Here is a 22,416-nt window from a genome sequence, read left to right on the forward strand (position 1 = left end):
TCAAAAACACTGTTAGCTAAATGCTAACGAACGAGAACTAACATGACCATTTGCAAAGATGGGCAAATCCAGCTCATTATACAGTGAAAGTGAACCAGAAAGTGTGCAAATGAATGAATTTGTGCAGCATGGGGGGGGGGGTAAAAATGGCAACTGTACAGGAAAGATCTCTGGATGCGTTGACTTATGGCCAGGGTTTCCGTTAGATGGTAAAGCTGGCTTTTAGCCGGGGAAAAATTGGCACACTATGAGGCATGTTTTACCTTGCTTCAAAGTAGCCTAGCCAAAATCAGACCCTATCTGTAGAGGCAATTCATTTATATCAACTTTCTTTCATTGTCCAGTAGCCAAAGGCACAATCCTAGTCATATTAGCAACCCGTGCTAGTTGATGATAATCCTAGTCATATTAGCAACCCGTGCTAGTTGATGATAATCCTAGTCATATTAGCAACCTGTGCTAGTTGATGATAATCCTAGTCATATTAGCAACCCGTGCTAGTTGATGATAATCCTAGTCATATTAGCAACCCTTGCTAGTTGATGATAATCCTAGTCATATTAGCAACCCGTGCTAGTTGATGCTAATCCTAGTCATATTAGCAACCCGTGTTGGTTGATGATAATCCTAGTCATATTAGCAACCCGTGCTAGTTGATGATAATCCTAGTCATATTAGCAACTTGTGCTAGTTGATGTTAATCCTAGTCATATTAGCAACCCGTGCTGGTTGTTGCATATTTGATCTCCCCTCTTTCTAAATTCCTAACAGATATTTTCTTATGTCACATGAAACCTCTCGAATGTGCAGTGCGCTTTTGAAAACTATTTTTCCGCTAATTGCTTTATGGAATGAAAATTGTGTGTAGCCTGCTGCGTTGTGCACGTGTCAAGAAATTTTTACTCAAGAATTCAAGAATTTTGAAGCTAAATGTTCTTATCTGTTGCATCATACTCATTTTGCTTTTCAACAAAACATTTTATCCTAGTCCTACTGGTTGTATGAATTTGGGATCTATCATCCCACAACTGTCCGTGTCTGTTTGGAATGGGCTATTTCTTTCTCGACAAGCTGACCAATAGAATAGGTTAACTTTGCTACTATGCGTTATTGTAGATCGACAGGCTAGTGATTTTGCTGTTTGTTACTCGTCTTGTTGGCCGAGGAAAAGTAATTGTGGACAGTTATTCTAACGTCTTCAAAGTGCGCATCAGAATGAGGTAAGGAGGACCGCACATTGTTCCATCCTTTACTTACACGTTCTGTTAATGAGAGTTACCATAATATAAATGTGATTTCTGTTATTCTGAGCACGGTGGGTGGATGTCCTAATCAGGTTACGCATCCAATGCATAGGGGTCCGGTACATTTTAAATGCTGCCAGTCAAAAAACCCACCTGGTTCTTTCTGGTAGGAAGCCATCGTAAGAAATCAGATGGCAAACATTTAGTAATGAATTGCGTACAAGTTTAACTATACCTTGTGTGTTGCACAACAGACTCGCCGATAGATGTAGAACACTATGGACTCACCATCTCCTGCTTTCTCCTGTTTATAACTCAACTGTTCTGGGGAACTATGGTAAGCTTCATAATGTAAAATAATATTTACCTTTTATTTAACTAGGCAAGTCGGTTAAGAACAAATTCTTATTTTCAATGACAGCCTAGGAACAGTGGGTTAACTACCTGTTCAGGGGCAGAATTACAGATTTGTACCTTGTCAGCTCGGGGGTTTGAACTTGCAACCTTCCGGTTACTAGTCCAACGCTCTAACCACCAGGCACCCTGCCGCTCCAATATGACTGGTGAAATGAACACAATCTGCTTTATCTCTTAACGTATTGCACAAGTTGAACACAATCTGCTTTATCTCTTAACGTATTGCACAAGTTGACTGCGGGTAGTAACTTAAATAGTAGCTACAAAGATTCACATTTAATTTTTAAAAAACTTGTTTGAAGAACCATCCTGTGGATTTTCTTTAATAGACTGATGGAGATGTGGTTTTATACAAATGTAAGCAATTGTTTATAATGATTGTTTTAGTCAAATATATCGATTTGGGCTTCTTGCGGTTAATTTAGTCTACAAATGATTAGTAAATATGTTCCGGCCCCTGACCATCCTCTCAATAAATATCACCCCATAGCTGAGTCTAGTTGATGATCCCTGATTTACAGCATATCAAATGCATTGTTAGATTACTTGCAGCCATATTTCCTCCATGTGGAAGGGGTTGCTCCAGCTTTTGTATTAGGCCTACAGAAGGCAGCAGGGAGGTGTCATTTGTGATATTAGTATCACATCCAGCACTTCTGCATATCTAAGAGAATTACAACAATGATATAACTACAAATCACATGACTTTTGTTTACAAATATGGTATTGAAACTGGCCCTGACTATAGGTTATTTTTCCTGTTTTTATTTCTTGCGCGTTTTTGTTCCACCTTGTTATTTTTAGTGCTATCATTGATGTTGATTTCGCCATTGTTGGATTTAGAGCTGGCAAGATAGGCATTTCACGACTTGTTCACGTGACACCAAAAAGCCTATACCGTTCAAGTGCAGTGATACCTATTTTCTAAAGGTCAACAACCACTGCAGTAAACTAACGAGTAGGAATATCAAAGAAATGTCAAACATTTTTGTGAAAGTGTTGTGAAATGTGCTGATGAAGTTTTAACACAGTAACTGAACAGGGACTGAGCTGTGGTCCGTTTGTGTGACATGAGCATGAGAGCAAACTAGGCGAACTGCATTCGTCTGCCCCCTGTGTAACTCTACAATGCTGACGCTTATCTTGTGCATGTGCCCCTTGCCGAATACAGTGACCTCAACTTAAGCATGCCAGATATTGCATATACTATTTGAATGTAAAGAGAATCCACCACCACAGTTTGTATAAATGCTGCTATAGTTGATTTTTATGGCAGGATTTACATAACTATCATGCAGTTCCTTAGCATACAATTCTTCACTTAAATCTCCATTACATTTTGAAGTAGCATATAAACTCAGCAAAAAATAAGTCCCCTTTTCAGGACCCTGTCTCTCAAAGATAATTCGTAAACATCCAAATAACTTCAGATCTTCATTTGTAAAGGGTTTAAACAATTATTGAACATGCACCTGTGGAACAGTCGTTAAGACACTAACAGCTTAAAGACGGTAGGCAATTAAGATCACAGTTATGAAAACTTAGGACACTAAAGGGGCCTTTCTACTGACTGACATCTTTGCCCAGGGTCCCTGCTCATCTGCGTGAACGTGCCTTAGGCATGCTGCAAGGAGGCATGAGGACTGCACATGTGGTCAGGACAATAAATTGCAATGTCTACTGAGACGCCTAAGACAGGGAGACAGGACGGACAGCGGATCGTCTTCGTCGTGGAAGAGAACGTGTAACAACATCTGCACAGGATTGGTACATCTGAACATCACACCTGCGGGACAGGTACAGGATGGCAACAACTGCCCGATTTACACCAGGAATGCACTATCTCCATCAGTGCTCAGACTGTCTGCAGTAGGCTGGACTGAGGGCTTGTAGGCCTGTTGTAAGGTAGGTCTTCATCAGCAACAACCTCTCCTATGGGCACAAACCCACCGTCGCTGGACCAGACGGGACTGGTGTGGAAAAGTGTTCTTCACTGACGAGTCGCGGTTTTGTCTCACCAGGGATGATGGTCGGATTTGCGTTTATCGTCGAAGAAATGAGCATTACACCGAGGCCTGTACTCTGGAGCGGGATTCATTTGGAGGTGAAGGGTCCGTCATGGTCTGGGGCGGTGTGTCACAGCATCATCGGACTAAGCTTGTTGTCATTGGAGGCAATCTCAACGCTGTGCGTTACAGGGAAGACATCCTACTCCCTCATGTGGTACCCTTCCTGCAGGCTCATCCTGACATGACCCTCCAGCATGACAATGCCACCAGCCATACTTCTTGTTCTGTGTGTGATTTCCTGCAAGACAGGAATGTCAGTGTTCTGTCATGGCCAGCGAAGAGTCTGGTCACGTCAACCCCATTGAGCACATCTGGGACCTGTTGGTTTGGAGGGTGAGGGCTAGGGCCATTCCCCCCAGAAATGTCTGGGAACTTGCAGGTGCCTTGGTGGAAGAGTGGGGCAACATCTCACAGCATGTTAAGTTTGCTGAAAATCAACGCAGTTGACAGTGAGAGGATGTTTATTTTGCTGGGTTTACATCATGCAGATGAGATTAATGTAAACATAACAGCTAGCAAGCTGACTTTAATACACCTTATGTATGTTAAAGCAACCTGGTCTCAGAGCATTTTGTATTCTGTATGTAAATCCACAATTCCATTTAGATGTTACAATTCATATGGTATGTATTCATTTGTAGATGTCCATCACCCTTTTCTATGATATGTTACAAATTTAACAAACATTTTAAATGTTAAGAATTTGCTAAATGTATATGTTACGAATTCTGTAAAAAACTGTGGCGGTCGCTGGCTGAGGGCGGGTGGCTGGCTGGCTGGCGGTCGGTGGCTGGCTGGCTGGCGGTCGGTGGCTGGCTGGCTGACGGTCGGGGGCTGGCGGTCGGTCGCTGGCTGGCTGGCTGACGGTCGGTCGCTGGCTGACGGTCGGTCGGTCGGTCGCTGGCTGGCTGACGGTCGGTCGCTGGCTGACGGTCGGTCGCTGGCTGGCTGACGGTCGGTCGCTGGCTGGCTGACGGTCGGTCGCTGGCTGGCTGACGGTCGCTGGCTGGCTGACGGTCGGTCGCTGGCTGGCTGACGGTCGGTCGCTGGCTGGCTGACGGTCGGTCGCTGGCTGACGGTCGGTCGCTGGTTGACGATCGGTCGCTGGCTGGCTGGCGGTCGGTCGCTGGCTGGCTGTCGCTGGCTGGCTGGCGGTCGGTCGCTGGCTGGCTGGCGGTCGGTCGCTGTCGGTCGGTCGCTGTCGGTCGGTCGCTGGCTGGCTGGCGGTCGGTCGCTGGCTGGCGGTCGGTCGGTCGCTGGCTGGCGGTCGGTCGGTCGCTGGCTGGCTGGCGGCCGGTCGCTGGCTGGCTGGCTGACGGTCGCTGCCTGGCTGGCTGTCGGTGGCTGGCTGGCTGACGGTCGGTCGCTGGCTGGCTGGCTGGCTGACGGTCGGTCGCTGGCTGGCTGACGGTCGGTCGGTCGCTGGCTGGCTGGCTGGCTGACGGTCGCTTGCTGGCTGCCTGGCTGGCTGACGGTCGCTGGCTGGCTGACGGTCGGTCGCTGGCTGGCGGTCGCTGGCTGGCTGGCTGACGGTCGCTGGCTGACGGTCGGTCGCTGGCTGGCTGACGGTCGGTCGCTGGCTGGCTGGCTGGCTGACGGTCGGTCGCTGGCTGACGGTCGGTCGCTGGCTGGCTGACGGTCGGTCGCTGGCTGGCTGACGGTCGGTCGCTGGCTGGCTGACGGTCGGTCGCTGGCTGGCTGGCTGACGGTCGGTCGCTGGCTGGCTGGCTGGTGGACGGTTGCTCTCTTGCTGGCTGGCTGACGGTCGCTGGCTGGCTGGCTGGCTGGCGGGCGGTCGCTGGCTGGCGGGCGGTCGCTGGCTGGCGGGCGGTCGCTGGCTGGCTGGCTGACGGGCGGTCGCTCGCTGGCTGGCTGGCTGACGGTCGCTCGCTGGCTGGCTGGCTGACGGTCGCTCGCTGGCTGGCTGACGGTCGCTCGCTGGCTGGCTGGCTGACGGTCGCTCGCTGGCTGGCTGGCTGACGGTCGCTCGCTGGCTGGCTGGCTGACGGTCGCTCGCTGGCTGGCTGGCTGACGGTCGCTCGCTGGCTGGCTGGCTGACGGTCGCTGGCTGGCTGACGGTCGCTCGCTGGCTGGCTGGCTGACGGTCGCTCGCTGGCTGACGGTCGCTCGCTGGCTGGCTGGCTGACGGTCGCTCGCTGGCTGGCTGGCTGACGGTCGCTCGCTGGCTGGCTGGCTGACGGTCGCTCGCTGGCTGGCTGGCTGACGGTCGCTCGCTGGCCGGCTGGCTGACGGTCGCTCGCTGGCCGGCTGGCTGACGGTCGCTCGCTGGCCGGCTGGCTGACGGTCGCTCGCTGGCCGGCTGGCTGACGGTCGCTCGCTGGCCGGCTGGCTGTCGGTCGCTGGCTGGCTGGCCGGCTTGGCTGACGGTCGGTCGCTGGCTGGCTGGCCGGCTTGGCTGACGGTCGGTCGCTGGCTGGCTGGCCGGCTTGGCTGACGGTCGGTCGCTGGCTGGCTGGCCGGCTTGGCTGACGGTCGGTCGCTGGCTGGCCGAGGGTGGGTGGCTGGCTGGCTGGCTGGCTGGCCGGCCGAGGGTGGCTGGCTGGCTGGTTATAGGAATAACATGATATGCACAATGATGTCATTTTACGTAAGATCTTAAATATGTCACAATTTGATTTATTTGAAATTCATGACTAGTTCAGATTGACGGGGTTTATATTTCGGATTTGTTTCTGGTCAACTGTTCCTAGAAGTGTGATGTGCTTTCACAAAGTAATGTGCTGTAATTTTATCTTGGGTCCAGTTTGACCTTTTCAATAAGACTGGGGCCATCACTCACATAAATGTCTTATCATCTGATACTCTGAAATGCTGCCATTTACCTCATCATGATTCCTTGGATACTGCTTAAACTACAGGAAATGTGCAAATCTTGGGCCTAAGCCATGGGTGTCTTGTAACGGTGATTGCAATTTCTAATGCGTTTTTGAATATGCTCACATTTTAAAAGTGACTTGTTTGCTAACTCCCCAGATTTCCGTGCTGCATGTAATGTGTTGTCTATTTGTATACTGATGTCAATCTATTTCCACTTAAATGGACCAAGTATACTGTATCATAAATCTGTTTTGAAACACTCTTAAAAGTTGGAAATTAGTCAGTGACCCTTTAACCCCTTCCCATGTCCAGGTTGCTGAGGCGACTGGCAACCCTGCTCTCTCAGCAGGCCACTTTGATGGCTTCCAACGAGGCCTTCAAGAAGCAAGCCGAGGGAGCCAGTGATGCTGCCAAGAAGTACATGCAGGAGAATGAGGATCTGCAGGCGGTGAGCTGGGGTTGGGTGCTATACAAGACACTGTTGTGCTTCTGATGTCAATCGTGACCTTTACAGGAGTTTTGGCTTTCTCCGTAAGGTCAACACATAAGACATCCTTAGATATGAGGTAAATGCTTGTACGTGATTTATGTGGAACAGGATGTTATCCTACGCTTACTAAAGTCTTGTGGTTTACTGTTTGAGTGTCCAACATTCCTCAGAGTTAGGTTCACGGGCAGAACAATACAAGTTTAATTAAACCAGTGTTCTGCTGCTGTTCCTTTGACAGCCACAGGGGGCAACACTGTACTTCAAGCAGTTAACAATTTAACAATTTAAACAGCTTCATCGTCACCTGATACAATCAGTGTTTATTTGAATCAGTCATCCAAGAGATTAGCAAAAAAACAACTAGCTTGACAGGTTTGTATTTTACATCATAATTATTTAGTTTTTTACCAACTTATCCCAATTGCTATGATGGCTCAAAGTCCCTTGTTATTGCCATATTAAGTGTTTGAGATGAAAAACAGTATGCTAGTGGAATTGGGTTACTTGAAAGTCACAATATAGGCCTAGTGTGTACTCCCTCTGCTGATATCTTTGTGGTTGGATGTTCTGCTAGATCAGAACTGCCACTTTTTTCTGAGGTTTCTCTTTGCAGCTCACTTTATTCAGAGTATTATAGGGATTAGGTCCAGACCATATAATATTAACAAACTATTAGTGTTTGGAAAAGGCTTAATTTACTCCAATGCATTTATAAACACTTGGAATATTTTCCTAGTATTGAATTAGAGTGAGCAAACATATTCTCGTCCTTCTATGGGCTAAGTGTTTGAGTTTAGATTTAATCAACAAACTGGTTTCATTTGGTAAATAAGCACTGTGGCTGAAGCTTGTAATGCACCTCAACTACGGAAGGTAACAATGTAATCATTCAAAATATGGATCTCGGGTCTGCAGAAGGTCACCATGCATGTGGGTGCTCCATAAGCCAAGGCCCTGAATATGCCATTATTTATGACCAGCAAATGGGTGTAATGCTCTGAAGAGTGGAATCATAAGCCAGATAAAATACAACCCTGCAGCAATGTGGGGATGGAAATACTTATGTTTAGATAGATGGAGAGGTTTTATTTAGACATTTGGCCTGCCAGCAAATTGTCTCCCAAGTGATATTAATTTTGGAAATCTCTTCCCAAATATTCCTACGCATAATAGAGAAGTGATTGTATACAAATGTAAGCGAGGTTTGAAATGATTGTTTTAGTCAAATATTATCAATCAAATGTATTTATAAAGCCCTTTCTACATCAGCCGATGTCAAAGTGCTATACAGAAATCCAGCCTAAAACAGCAAGCAATGTAGAAGCATGGTGTCTAGGAAAAACTCCCTGGGAAGAAACCTAGAGGAACCAGGCTCTGAGGGGTGGCCAGTCCTCTTCTGGCTGTGCCGGGTGGAGATTATAACAGTACATGGCCAAGATGTTCAAGTGTTCATAGATAACCAGCATGGGCAAATAATAATCGCAGTGGTTGTAGAGGGTGCAGCAGGTCAGCACCTCGGAAGTAAATGTCAGTTGGCTTTTCATAACCGATCATTCAGAGTTACAGGTTTCTTACGGTCTATTTGCAGTCTACAAATTATTAATAATTATGTTCTGGCCCCCTGACCATCCACTCAATAAATAATTGGCCCGCGGCTGAATGAAAGCTGATGATCCCTGGTTTACAGTAAAGAACTACATTGCAGTGCAGCTTACATAAGAAAAAGGAAGTGATTTATTATCTATTTTATCCCTCACCGAAGCCAGAGGCTTTAAATGTATTGTGACTAGCTTGTCCTCAGAAGGCCCAGCCCCTGTTAGGTATGTCCTTTAAATCTTTAAAACTCTGGGCTCCCTCTACCCAATCACTGAGTAATGGCTGTCCATATTGCTATTGATTCCCTGCACTACCTATCTGAGCCAGACTCTGACTAACCCAACTATTGATCTATTTAAGCAATACGGCCCGAGGGGGTGTGGTATATGGACAATATACCAAGGCTAAGGACTGTTCTTTGCACAACGCAGAGTGCCTGGATACAGCCCTTAGCTATGGTATATTGGCGACGTGCCAGAAACACCTGAGGTGCCTTGTTGTGTAAATAAACTGCCTACCAATGTAATTAGAACATTATTATTTTTTATATATTTTTTGCCATACCTGTGGTATACGGTCTGATATACCACAGCTTTCAGCCAATCAGCATTCAGGGCTCGTACCACCCAGTTTCTAAACTAGAATGAGTATCTTCTGTAGCTGACTGAGCTTAAAGTGGACTCCAACTAGGTGATATGGAAATGTTTATTCTCTTTGATCTAACCAAGCTTGTGTATGAGGCTCCTTGCTATAAATGTACAATCTGAGCCACAACTAGGCTAGCTACGTGTTTTGTGTTTTCACTTGCGTCATCAAACAAATACACTGTAACGGCTTGATTTATTTTACAGCACGCAGCATTTCTTAGCCTAGATTAGTACATTCTGTCTGGCCCTAGAATCTGTCTGTAAGGAACATCACAAATCCTCTGCCCTAGTTACAAGGTCTGTTCCCTCTTAGGGAAAATCCTAACCCAGATCTGTCTGATATTATTTAGATATAAATCTATTCTCCTGTTAGACCTAGAGTTGGGACTCTTCAAATGGCAGTCCTTAATCGGGTCCTAGTGACATCAGTGACGGCTCCTAATGTCCCTCTAGGACAGATTCTGTGTTCCTGGTAATGTGTGTGTGTGTGTGTGTGGCGTTTATCAGTGGGTTTTGGTCTGAGGTCTCAGGTGGCCTTGAGAAATATATTTTAAATTATTTGTACCAATGTTGTTTTCGCTGGATGTTTTTGATACACACTACTTCACAAACACAATTTACTTAAATGCAGATGGTTTAGAGGGAGCTAATCGAAGCAAGGTATCAAATAAGATCATAGTTCTTTGCTGTTCCAACTAGCTACACGTAGAGGGGCAGCTAATCATACCAGTTTGTGATAAAAGCACAACATGTTTCATTCAAATATTTAGATATCGGGCCATCGCAGGTTTGACACCTGTTAGCCGCACCGGCAATTAGTTTGATTTTTATATATATATATATATTTTTTTTTTTTTAAATGATAATGCTAAAAGTTTCCACAAATTCCCACAATTGAATTTTTTTTCTAAAATAATACCCACTCTGATACTAGCACCGGCTCTCTAGCCTACAGTGCGGGTCGGCTAGCCTACATTTTGAGATTATTATGGCCAAATGAGCTCGATTTGTCAAATTGCAGCCAAGCATGTCACCAGAATAAGACCCTCGATATTTATTGGCGCATCACGCTCAACTTGCACGTTCACCACTCTGAAGTGAATCATAATTTATTTGATGTGTAGCCTAAAACGGCATGCTTTCTCGAGTCTTAGTGGGAGGACCACATGTCGTCATGTGACTTCAAGTTGACGTTGCCCATTAACAGCGTTCCACCGTCATTTCTCCCATAAATTATTTTACCGACACAAAGATCCCACCTTGTCTAGCGTATTTTGTTTCCATCATGCCTGACATTACTTTTTATATGACTTGTACTTGCATTAAAGGGCTGGGTGGGAACCTGGTTTCTGTCGTTATCCATCTCCGGTTTTAGCTAGTGAAGAGCCAATGTCTTCAGCAAATAACATCACAATCCGTTCCCTGGTTTTTGGCCAGCATATCAGGAAATTGACCTAATCAAATGTATGTTTTGCTTAAGACTGTGATACACCTCAAATATGAGTGGTGTGGTGGATGATTCTGTGGAAGGAGGTTTTGAGTCATTGTTGCAATCCAAGAGGATCAGGGCCAAGACCAGCAGCTGGGTGGTGGGCTTGGTATGAGCACCTGTTCTGAGGCTGTTGGCTGGATGGAACCAGTCACACTAGCTTTATGTAGGCTAATGGTCATTAGGGCTGTGACGGTAACGGTATCGCAATATTTTTGTCCATGGCAAAAAAAGAACACAAAGCAGACCAAACCCTTTAGTCCTTTAATAACCTGATGTATGTCAAATGTTGTGTGCTGTAGCTTGGAAAATAAATCCACATGACTGGATGACAACCATGTTTTTTTTCTAACATTACATCTTCTTTTTCCTAAAGAAGTGAAGTCCACTTCGTGTTTCCTTGTCAGGATACTGAGTATCGCGATACTAGTATTGTCCGGGCCCCAAGTCATGCAGCTGCAGAATGATTCTGGTGGCCATGGAATGGGGTCATTATGGGGTGGTCTGACCACACCTCCTACAGTAATATTAAACAGGCAACAATCTTAGTGCAAATGCCATACTTTCCTAGAACTTTTTTTTTTTTTACACAGAACAAAATTATCAACACAACATGTAAAGTATTGGTCCCATGTTCCATGAACTGAAATGAAAGATCCCAGAAATGTTCCATATGCACAAAAACCTTATTTCTCTCATTCTTTATATATTTGTTTACATCCCTATTCATTAGCATTTCTCCTTTGCCAATATAATCCATCCACCTGACAGGTGTGGCATATTAAACAGCATATTTTGTGATGGGGGTAATAAAAGACCCATCTAAAATGTGCAGTTTTGTCACACAATACAATGACAGATGTTTTGAGGGAGTGTGCAATTGGCATGCTGACTGCATTAATGTCAATCAGAGCTTTTGCCAGAGAATTGAATGTTCATTTCTCTACCATAAGCCATCTCCAACGTCATTTTACAGAATTTGGCAGTACATCCAACCGGCCTCACAACCGCAGACCATGTGTATGGCGTTGAGCGGTTTGCTGATGTCAACCATTGTGAAGAGTGCCCCATGGTGGGGTTATGGGTATGGGCAGGCGTAAGCTACGGACAAGGAAAACAATTGCATTTTATCAATGGCAATATGAACGCCCATTGTCGTGCCCTTCATCACCTCATGTTTCAGCATATGCACGGCCGGCCCCATGTCGCAAGGATCTGTACACAATTCCTGGAAGCTAAAAATGTCCCTGTTCTTTTACGGCCTAATGAATACATTTCAATTCACAAATTTCCTTATGAACTGTAACTCAGCAAAATCTTTTTTAAATTGTTTCATGTTGCGTTTTTATAATTTTGTTCAGTATAGTCAGTTATCCACAGCCCGTAATCAGGGGTTAAAGGAAATTCTTAATTTTTATTTTTAGAAACTGAAGGATGCCGGCGTCGCTGTCCCAGAAGTGGGCAAGAAGCCATCTGGAGTTGGAGTGCAGGAGGAAAACAAGACACTGAAGGCAGAGGTGCGCTCTCTGAAGGATGAGCTGGAAGCCACAAAGAAAGGTGACTGACTTTTTATTTTTTCTAGTAGAGGTTCTCTCTACCAAATGGTGATGGCTGGATGAAAATGGGGAGAGAACCCCAAAATGTAATTTGATCATCAGTGAAATGTACAGTGGCCTGCCCTCTTGTCCTGACTGTATTGTGTGTGTGTGTGCCCCCCCCCCCCCCCCCCCCCCAGTCCTCCTGAAGTCTGACGGTGACGTGAAGGCAATGAAGAAGCAGGCGGAGAACCTGACTGTGGAGTACGACCGCCTGCTCAATGAACATTCCAAGCTGCAGGTCCGTACTGGGAACACGCGCGTGTACACACACACACACACACACACACACACACTCCCACAGAGGCACAAACAACCACACCAGGGTTTCCATTAGCCGGTAATAGTAATAATAATAATAGTAATTATACATTTTTTTGAAAAGCCGATAAATAAAACTGGCACCGGCCAATTGTCCGGGAGAAGAAGAAAAATCTATGCTTTCCACCCTATTTATTGATGAAATACATTGACTGGTCGTGCTTATTGGTCTATAGGTCAATTTGCATAATTTGGTGGATTTAATTGCAGCGTGTGTACAGGTATATTCATTATGCGTCTTTGTCACGCGGTTTAAGATGGATACAGGGCCTTTGAGTGGAGAATCTGTCAGGCAGCACGAGAGCTGTCCCAGACCAGAGTCTGTTTGGAATGGGCTATTTCTTTCTCGACAAGCTGACCAATAGAATAGGTTAACTTTGCTACTATGCGTTATTGTAGATCGACAGGCTAGTGATTTCACTGTTTGTTACTCGTCTTGTTGGCCGAGGAAAAGTAATTGTGGACAGTTATTCTAACGTCTTCAAAGTGCGCATCAGAATGAGGTAAAGAGGACCGCACATTGTTCCATCCTTTACTTACACGTTCTGTTAATGAGAGTTACCATAATATAAATGTGATTTCTGTTATTCTGAGCACGGTGGGTGGATGTCCTAATCAGGCTACGCATCCAATGCATAGGGGTCCGGTACATTTCTAAAACGGCTGGTAAATTTAAAATGTTGCCAGTTAAATGTCCAGCGCCACATTTTCCTAATGGAAACTCTGACACACAGACACTGATCTGAGCAAAACTACTACAATCAGGTAACGATCTCATTGAGTAACAATGGATGTCATCGTGTGTACGTGCTGGGAAGCATGGATCTGAGCTAGTTTAAGACACACCCTATCGCAGTATCAGTCATTGTACATGTTGTAATGATTAATTGTCTCTTAGTGCGCTCTACTGCACTCATACAGTATGTCTGTAATACGAGCTGCTGATTAGAGGAGTAATGATATCACAACCGTACAGGAAGGTAATTCATGACAACTAAAACCTGTCAATGGTCACGGAGGCAGATGTTTGCGTTGTGAACTCTTGAACCTAGAGTGATGCACCAAGACACTGCACTAACCCTACATCATGTTGTGGCCATTCAAGTCCCACGGGTATATTGACCTGAGCAGTGACTAATAGCTTAGTAATGCTGAACATATCCCAGTCCCACCTCAAAATAGTGTGTGGGGCTGTCTCATGGCTGATGCTTGAGCAATAGTCTTATGATAAAATGAACACATCCCACTTTTACTGGCGGGGGAGTCAGCCGCATGTCTTGCAAAAAAATTAAAAGGAAGACACTTACTCTTCTGCAATGAACATGTCTCATGAAGACGTTTGACAAGTTGAAGAAGCCTAAAATTCTACCAGGCGTTTAACACTTAAAAGACATGTTACATTTATAGCACTCGGGGGGCATATGCCACAGCTTCTTGAATGACCTCCCACACGTTGTTGTCTCGTGTTTAAGTGTTTTTGTTTGTTTGTTTTTTTGCTGTCACTCGAGGCTCTAGACATGTCAGCAGGCAGGTGGTCTGGTACACGTGTGGCGAACATGGCTACTTAATGTTTGTATCCGTGGGTTTTGGAATCTCCTCTGAGCTTGTTGCACCTGATCACATGGGGCTACTCTGGTTTCAGGGACTTCATTTCCCTGGCACAAGGCTCCTGCTCATTTCCATGGCACAAGTCCTTCACCCTGCTGCTTTAAGCCTGCCCACTTCATTCAAATGTAAACAGGAGAAAACCCGGTTATGTTTAGACCGTTTTCATTCGCGTTCCCTGGCCAGTGGCCCGATGTTCGTGTAACCTATACACAAAGGTTAAATCGTGTTACTTATTTAGACCAGAGGTCACGTCGGCTATCAGCTCTCAGGATGAGCAGTGCGGAGAGACATGCTGTAATTTGAGATTGGCCTTTCAGTAATACAAGGAACTAAAGGTTAACCTACCTAAAAACTTGAGATTTTACTGCCTTATCTGTAAATCCCTGTGTAGATGTTTCGGTAGGTTAACCTTCAGGCCCTTGTATTACTGAAAGGCCATTTGATTTTCAGAAAAGGCCTATTTTCAATTTTGGGGAATATTTAGTGGTCGAAACTTTCCGTGGGAGTTAACGAGAATATATTGGAATTAATGGAAATATCTGAAAATTAATATTAATACCATTTAAATGTAGATGTTTTTTGCATTGGATATATTTACCAAATCATATGGAAACATCAACCTTTTTACCGTATATAAGTAGACAATTGCAAATGATTATATCTTCCAATAGAAAACAAACAAAACAATTTCCTTACGAATTAAACTTTTGAGTTGATTGTTCACATGGGACGATTTCACCAAACAACAAAAAGGGAATATTGAATGATCATCGCGTCTCGCAAAAACGTTTTCTTCACACGTCTGTGGAATTATAGTCTAGAAACTAAATCTTTGGTTGACTTCCTCTCAGGCTTCCATGTCTTCTCCCTGGACCTCCTCAATGTCCACCTCTTGAACGTCAGACTCTGAGGCCTCATCTTAACTGTCACTTTCCAACCTTGTTGAGGATGGTTCGTTGTCATGCTCAAAATGACTTACATTTGCCCGGATGGCCACCAATTTTTCAACCCTTATATTGGTCAGCCTGTTGCGTGCTTTGGTGGGTTCCCAAAAAAGGACCAGTTGCGCTCTGAGGTGGCTGATATTGGTGGGATTTGGAGGATAACAGGGGAAAGAGCCTCAGATCCACAAAGTCCCTTCCACCAGGTGGCTGATGAGATATGTTGGCATGACTGCCATATTGCATCTCCATCCCAAAGCCCTTGCTTGGAAGTGTACTTCGCCAGACTGCCAAGAACCTTGCCCTCATCCAGACCATGCATTCACCTCAAATAGAAGTAGAGGGACTCTTGTCAGAGGTTCCTCGATGTGAGCGCTGAAGGAACTTTATGCACTTGGCCAGATTATGCATCTTTGTTGCATTCTTCACATATGTAGTGTAGTCTATAGCTCAGACAGTCTAGTCGTGTGGGCTCAATAGCATCTCATTAGTGTGCAAGATCTTGAGAATCAGCTGCACGTGATGGAAGAGTGCACTGCACACCTAGAATTGCCTTAAGTGTATCCCACAAAAAAGTTCACTGTTATAAACTAACTTCTTTCCCCCAAATTTTTTCATGAATTTAAGCAAAATTCCCGGGCTAAACTTCCCATGGAAAATGTCCCGGGAAAATTCAGGGAAATTTCCCGTAAAGTTTCCGACCCTTTGCAACACTAGACTGTACAATGTTTTTACCTTCTATTTAATGCCTTCAGTTTATGTATAAATGAACAGCTATAGTAAGTCATTGTGTTTTTATATTGAACACAAATATAAACCCAGCACAAAAAGCTCTCAATTCTGTGCACAAATTTGTTTACGTGTTAGTCATAATTTCTCATTTGCCAAGATAATCCATCCACCATACAGGTGTGGTATATCGCAAACCTGATAAAACAGCATGATCATTACACAGGTGCACCTTGTGCTGGGGATATTAAAAGGTCACTCTAAAATGTGCAGTTTTGTCACACAACACAATGCCATAGATGTCAAGTTGAGGGAGCGTGCAACTGGCATGCTGACTGCAGGAATGTCCACCACAGCTGTTGCCAGAGTATTTAATGTTAATTTCTCTATCGTAAGCCACCTCTAGTACGTGCAACTGGCCTCGCAACCGCAAATCACATGTAACCCTGTCAACCCAGGACCACCTTCACCTGTGGGATCGTCTAAGACCAGGTACCTGGACAGCTGATGCAACTGTGGGTTTGCACAGCTGACGAATTTCTGCACAAACTGGATGAAACTGTCTCAAGGAAGCTAATCTGCATGCATGTCGTCCTCACCAGGGTCTTGACCTGACTGCAGTTCGGCGTCGTAACTGACTTCAGTGGGCATATGTTCTCCTTCCTTGGCCACTGGCACGCTGGGAATACGAGGAGGAGTGTGCTCTTCACTAATAAATCCTGGTTTCAACTGTACCGGTCAGATGGCAGACAGTGTGTATGGTGTTGGCAAGCGGTTTGCTGATGTCAACGTTGTGAACAGAGTGCCCCATGGTGGGGTTATGGTATGGGCAGGCAGGCAGGCATAAGCTATGGACAACGCACACAACTGTGTTTTGTCTGGCAATTTCAATGCACAGAAACACTGTGACTACATTCTGAGGCCCTTTGTCTTGCCCTTCATCCACTGCCGTCACCTCAGGTTTCACCATAATGCATGGCCGTTCCCATGTCGCAAGGGTCTGTACACAATTCCTGGAAGCTGAATGTAATTTCTTATATGGCCTGCATACTCGCCAGACATGTCACCTGTTGAGCATGTTTGGGATGCTCTGGATCGACGTGTACGACAGTGTTCCAGTTCCTGCGACTTCAATCCATTGAAGAGGAGTGAGGCAACATTCCACAGGCCACAATCAACAGCCTGATCAACTCTGTGAAGGAGATGTCACGCTGCATGGGGCAAATGGTCACACCAGATACTTACTGGTTTCTGATCCACGTCCCTAACCTTTTTTTTATTTTTAAGGCATCTGTGACCAACAAATGCATATCTGTATTCCCAGTTGTGAAATCCATAGACTAGGGCCTAATTTATTTCCTTATGAACTGTAACTCAGTGAAGTCTTTGAAATTGTTGCTTTTATTTTTGTTCATTTTATGAATACATTTTCTGAATCCCTTTTCTACAGGCAAGCAGTGATGCTCAATCGCAGGACAAAAAGTCCAACTGATCGGGAGAGAAGTGTTGACGTGCTCGTACCATCCACCGTCAACAACAGCCACCCATCACCACTGCTTTACACAGGAAGTCATTAGGTGCTGAATGTGCAGACCTGCAGGAGGAGGATTTGGTTTATTTGCCTTCAAAGCCTCGCTACTCTGTTGTGGCGTACAATGGATAGCCATGTTTTTTATATGGTTTGCCTCCATTTGTGAAACCACCATGTACTTTATATCTGTACTTAGCTGTTTTCATTCCATTTGAAATTAAATGAACAAATTGCACATCTGAACAGATGATCCTCTTTGTATTTGAGAAGGCTATGTCCCCTGTTTGGCAGTCTGATTTTACTACTTTAGTTGTTCAACCAATGTATCTATTCTGAGGGGACCTGGTAACAGTTGTCCATGTCACAAATATTCCGATATCTGATAGAAAATATGTAGTTGCGAGTCACCTTTGGACTTACTGTAAGGTGTGGTTTAACATCTTATTCCTATTCGTCAATTCTTCATTCTTTTTTTGAATGTAATCTCTGTTACCTGTTACAGTATGAGGCAGACCCTACTGTCATTAAGGGCATCATATTGTATGGGTGGGAATCTGCATATGCTCCTTTGATGGAAAGCAGTTCATTTTCACTCCAGTAATTAGGCCCATTTCATGCTTTTGACTGAACAAATCTTTGATTTGGCACATCTTGTTCTTTGAAGCCCTTATCCTCTTGCTTTGTTTGAAAATTAATAAGTTCCTTTTACCTCGTCTGACTGCACACTTCTGTATTGGAGAAGTGCCTCAGGCACATGGTGTGACGAACTTGTACCACTCAAATCACTAAGCCTGCATAACATGATATGAGATGAGCTATATTGGAATGTAGGGCTTCATGGCGTCCTTCCATTTGAAGTCAGTTTGCGCCTCTCATTGGTTGGCATTTAAAAACACGGTTGGTTCAGTCTTTCAAATGTTAGACATGATGTAGTCTTTAAATTCTGATATTTGAAAGAATGTTGGAAATTTGTTTATTAAACTTCTTTGCGATCTCACACCCTGTCTTTTCTTTCCTGTTTTCCCACTTGCTGATCATAGAATGGTCTATTTGGAGTGCTTCACCCGCCATTTTGAATTTAATTGGAGGGGAAATTTTATGAACTGCAGAACAAGCTTTCCCTGCCTGTAGATCCAATTTGAACAGCGAGGGCTGTAAATAAATGTCCCATTAAGCAACAACCTAAAGAATTGTAGAACTTTCAGTAATTAAATAGTCAACTGGCCTTTCACCAGGTGACATATATTATATATTATATATATATATTATTAATATATATATTATTTATATATATATATTATATAATATATCCTGGTAACTTGCTGAAATTAGTGCTTTGGGTCATCTGAGGAATTACATCATGAATTGTTGCACCAGGTAAAAATAGGGACTTGTAGAAAGTCACTGTCATGGCCACTCTGACCAGGGGAGATGGTAACCTGTCGGGGTCCGTCTGGTGTTGTACGCGAAATTCTTAGTTTGTGGTAATATTAACATGCCTAAGAACAGGCATGAGTACACTATTCATCCATGTTTATATGTAATATCAGTGTTTAGTTACCTTCACTTATAATGCGTCCTTTACAAGGTCGCCGAGCAGGCCTAGTACTCGAGGTGGAGGTTCTATGTATTTGACGATTTCTTTTGCTTTCATCTATTTTCTTGTGGGCGAGGGGTTTGTTTTGATGAACTATTTACAGTAGGTGGTAGATGTCTGTAAGCCATCTGATTTTACGCGCCACTTTTTTCCCCTCATTACATTGTCAGTTTTTCCATTTTGTCAGACACTGGTGATATTCATTCCTTAGTCCAAGGGCTATTGAAATTTATATTCTCAACAGAGAAGATCAAAAGTTTTTGCAGATTTTCTCCTTGCTGTTTACTCATTGACGTTATTAATTCTATTATATAATCTAATTTGGTGGCCTTAAAAGTGATGTCATTTAACTCACCTATTTTTGCATGATGACTTTCTCACACTGCATTTACACATCGTATGATCTTCTACTGTCCTTTCGAGAAATGTTAGCTAATTATGTCACATCAAAGTTTTCCCCTTATCTTGGAGGGAAGACGTTTGCTGTTTCATTATAACTAAATGTATTTCTTTGGATTACAGCATCTATGTTTGCAGTCAACTACATGTATGAACATGGTCAATGCTGTTGGTGTGTAAATGCAAAATAAATATATTTCTCAACAATGTCTGACAAGAACTAGGTTTGGTCATTTGCAGTATGTTTGTCCGCAATGTGCCCCACATGCTGTATACAAATCGTTGAGTTGTTCCTCTATTGCTCTTTTACTAAGTTATAAATTGCTAAATATGGATGGTTAGGCTTTTGCTAATCAGGTTTCTTCATGACATCGATTTTTGTTCTAAAACAGCCTCCCACAGAGACGGTTTGTTCTAGAACAGCCTTTCAAAGAGTTGAGTCTCACCGAGACAGATTTTTGTTGTGGAACGAACTCTGGCAGATTTTTGTTCTAAAACAGCCTCTCACAGAAACAGATGTTTGTTCTAGAGCAGCCTCTAGGAGACAGATGTTTGTTCTAGAGCATCCTGTCACAGAGACATAGATTTTTGTTCTGGAACGGCCTCTCAGTCAGATTTTTGTTCTAAAACAGCCTCTCACAGAAACAGTTTGTTCTAGAGCAGCCTCTCACAGAGACATAGATTTCTGTTGTGGAACAGCCTCACAGAGACACAATTGTGTTCTAGAACAGCCTCTGAGGCATGATTTTTGTTCTAGGACAGCCTCTCACAGAGACATAGATGTTTGTTCAAAAACAGTCTCTCAGACAGATTTTTGTTCTAAAACAGCCTCTCACAGACAGATTTTTGTTCTAGCACAGCCTCTCACAGAGAAATAGATTTGTGTTCTAGAACAGCCTCTCAACAGACACACAGATTTTTGTTCTAGAACAGCCTCTCACAGAGACACAATTGCATCATCCTTGATGATGATCCAACCATGATTTGATGAAACAGCTTTCTGAATAATTCCCTTCATGAGCGATTGAAGACCAGGCACCCTGTCTTTCCAGTCGTATGACACTAAGCATGTTTAATTGGCTTTTAAATATTTTTTTATACGAGTAATATGTAGTCTTTTAGCCACTATCAATGGTTGTGCTCATGCAGTAGGGTTTCCTTCCCTTTAAAACACTAGACGGGTTGGCTGACATCACAAATGATGCAAGGTGCATTTGACGAGGCCAAAAGGTGTGCGTTTATGATTCTGAACTGAACGGTCAGATACCTAGCAACAATGACAAGAACCTGCCTTTTGAGGAATCATAGGTGGCTAGTTTCAGCTCATCTTGTTATTGTTTATACCATGTTTTGTTTGGACTGATGTCATGACTATGCTAATATGGCAGAAACTCGCTAGCTAACCAGCAACTGTAACAATGTATTTGAGACAAGTGCTCATTGTGCAAATGTATTTGTTTTCAATAAACATAGAGACTAAATATACAGTGGGGCAAAAAATATTTAGTCAGCTACCAATTGTGCAAGTTCTCCCACTTAAAAAGATGAGTGAGGCCTGTAATTTTCATCATAGGTGCACTTCAACTATGACAGATAAAATGAGGGGGAAAAAATCCAGAAAATCACATTGTAGGATTTTTTATAAATTTATTTGCAAATTATGGTGGAAAATAAGTATTTGGTCACCTACAAACAAGCAAGATTTCTCACTCTCACAGACCTGTAACTTCTTCTTTAAGAGGCTCCTCTGTCCTCCACTCGTTACCTGTATTAATGGCACCTGTTTGAACTTGTTATCAGTATAAAAGACACCTGTCCACAACCTCAAACAGTCACTCCAAACTCTACTATGGCCAAGACCAAAGAGCTGTCAAAGGACACCAGAAACAAAATTGTAGACCTGCACCAGGCTGGGAAGACTGAATCTGCAACAGGTAAGCAGCTTGGTTTGAAGAAATCAACTGTGGGAGCAATTATTAGGAAATGGAAGACATACAAGACCGCAAGATCTCACCCCGTGAGGTCAAAATGATCACAAGAACGGTGAGCAAAAATCCCAGAACCACACGGGGGAACCTAGTGAATGACCTGCAGAGAGCTGGGACCAAAGTAACAAAGCCTACCACACACTACGCCGCCAGGGACTCAAATCCTGCAGTGCCAGACGTGTCCCCCTGCTTAAGCCAGTACATGTCCAGGCCCGTCTGAAGTTTGCTAGAAAGCATTTGGATGATCCAGAAGAAGATTGGGAGAATGTCAGATGAAACCAAAATATAACTTTTTGGTAAAAACTCAACTCATCGTGTTTGGAGGACAAAGAATGCTGAGTTGCATCCAAAGAACACCATACCTACTGTGAAGCATGGTGGTGGAAACATCATGCTTTGGGGCTGTTTTTCTGCAAAGGGACCAGGACGACTGATCCGTGTAAAGGAAAGAATGAATGGGGCCATGTATCGTGAGATTTTGAGTGAAAACCTCCTTCCATCAGCAAGGGCATTGAAGATGAAACGTGACTGGGTCTTACAGCATGACAATGATCCCAAACACACTGCCCGGGCAACGAAGGAGTGGCTTCGTAAGAAGCATTTAAAGGTCCTGGAGTGGCCTAGCCAGTCTCCAGATCTCAACCCCATAGAAAATCTTTGGAGGGAGTTGAAAGTCTGTGTTGCCCAGCAGCAGCCCCAAAACATCAATGCTCTAGAGGAGATCTGCATGGAGGAATGGGCCCAAATACCAGCAACAGTGTGTGAAAACCTTGTGAAGATTAAGAGAACATTTTTTTTTACCTTCATTTAACTTAGGCAAGTCAGTTAAGAACAAATTCCTATTTTCAATGACGGCCTAGGAACAGTGGGTTAACTGCCTGTTCAGGGGCAGAACGACAGATTTGTACCTTGTCAGC

The 22,416-nt window shown here is 44.0% G+C and overlaps 1 protein-coding gene across 2 annotated transcripts in view; it reads left to right on the top strand.

Annotated features, from left to right (window-relative positions):
* The window catches only part of bcap31 (B cell receptor associated protein 31), a 25,469-nt gene extending 5,751 nt beyond the window's left edge, over positions 1-19,718 (top strand). For both annotated transcript variants that reach the window (XM_036947587.2, XM_036947588.2), the window contains exons 5-8: positions 6,881-7,016; positions 12,215-12,347; positions 12,526-12,626; positions 17,435-19,718. In XM_036947587.2, coding sequence (XP_036803482.2) covers positions 6,881-7,016; positions 12,215-12,347; positions 12,526-12,626; positions 17,435-17,476 — 412 coding nt within the window. In that variant the 3' untranslated portion in view covers positions 17,477-19,718. The remainder of the gene's footprint in view (positions 1-6,880; positions 7,017-12,214; positions 12,348-12,525; positions 12,627-17,434) is intronic.
* The last annotated feature ends 2,698 nt before the right edge of the window (positions 19,719-22,416 follow it).

The sequence above is a fragment of the Oncorhynchus mykiss genome, chromosome 16 (assembly GCF_057628025.1).
Source record: "Oncorhynchus mykiss isolate SJ-2025 chromosome 16, ASM5762802v1, whole genome shotgun sequence".
Lineage (NCBI taxonomy): Eukaryota > Metazoa > Chordata > Actinopteri > Salmoniformes > Salmonidae > Oncorhynchus > Oncorhynchus mykiss.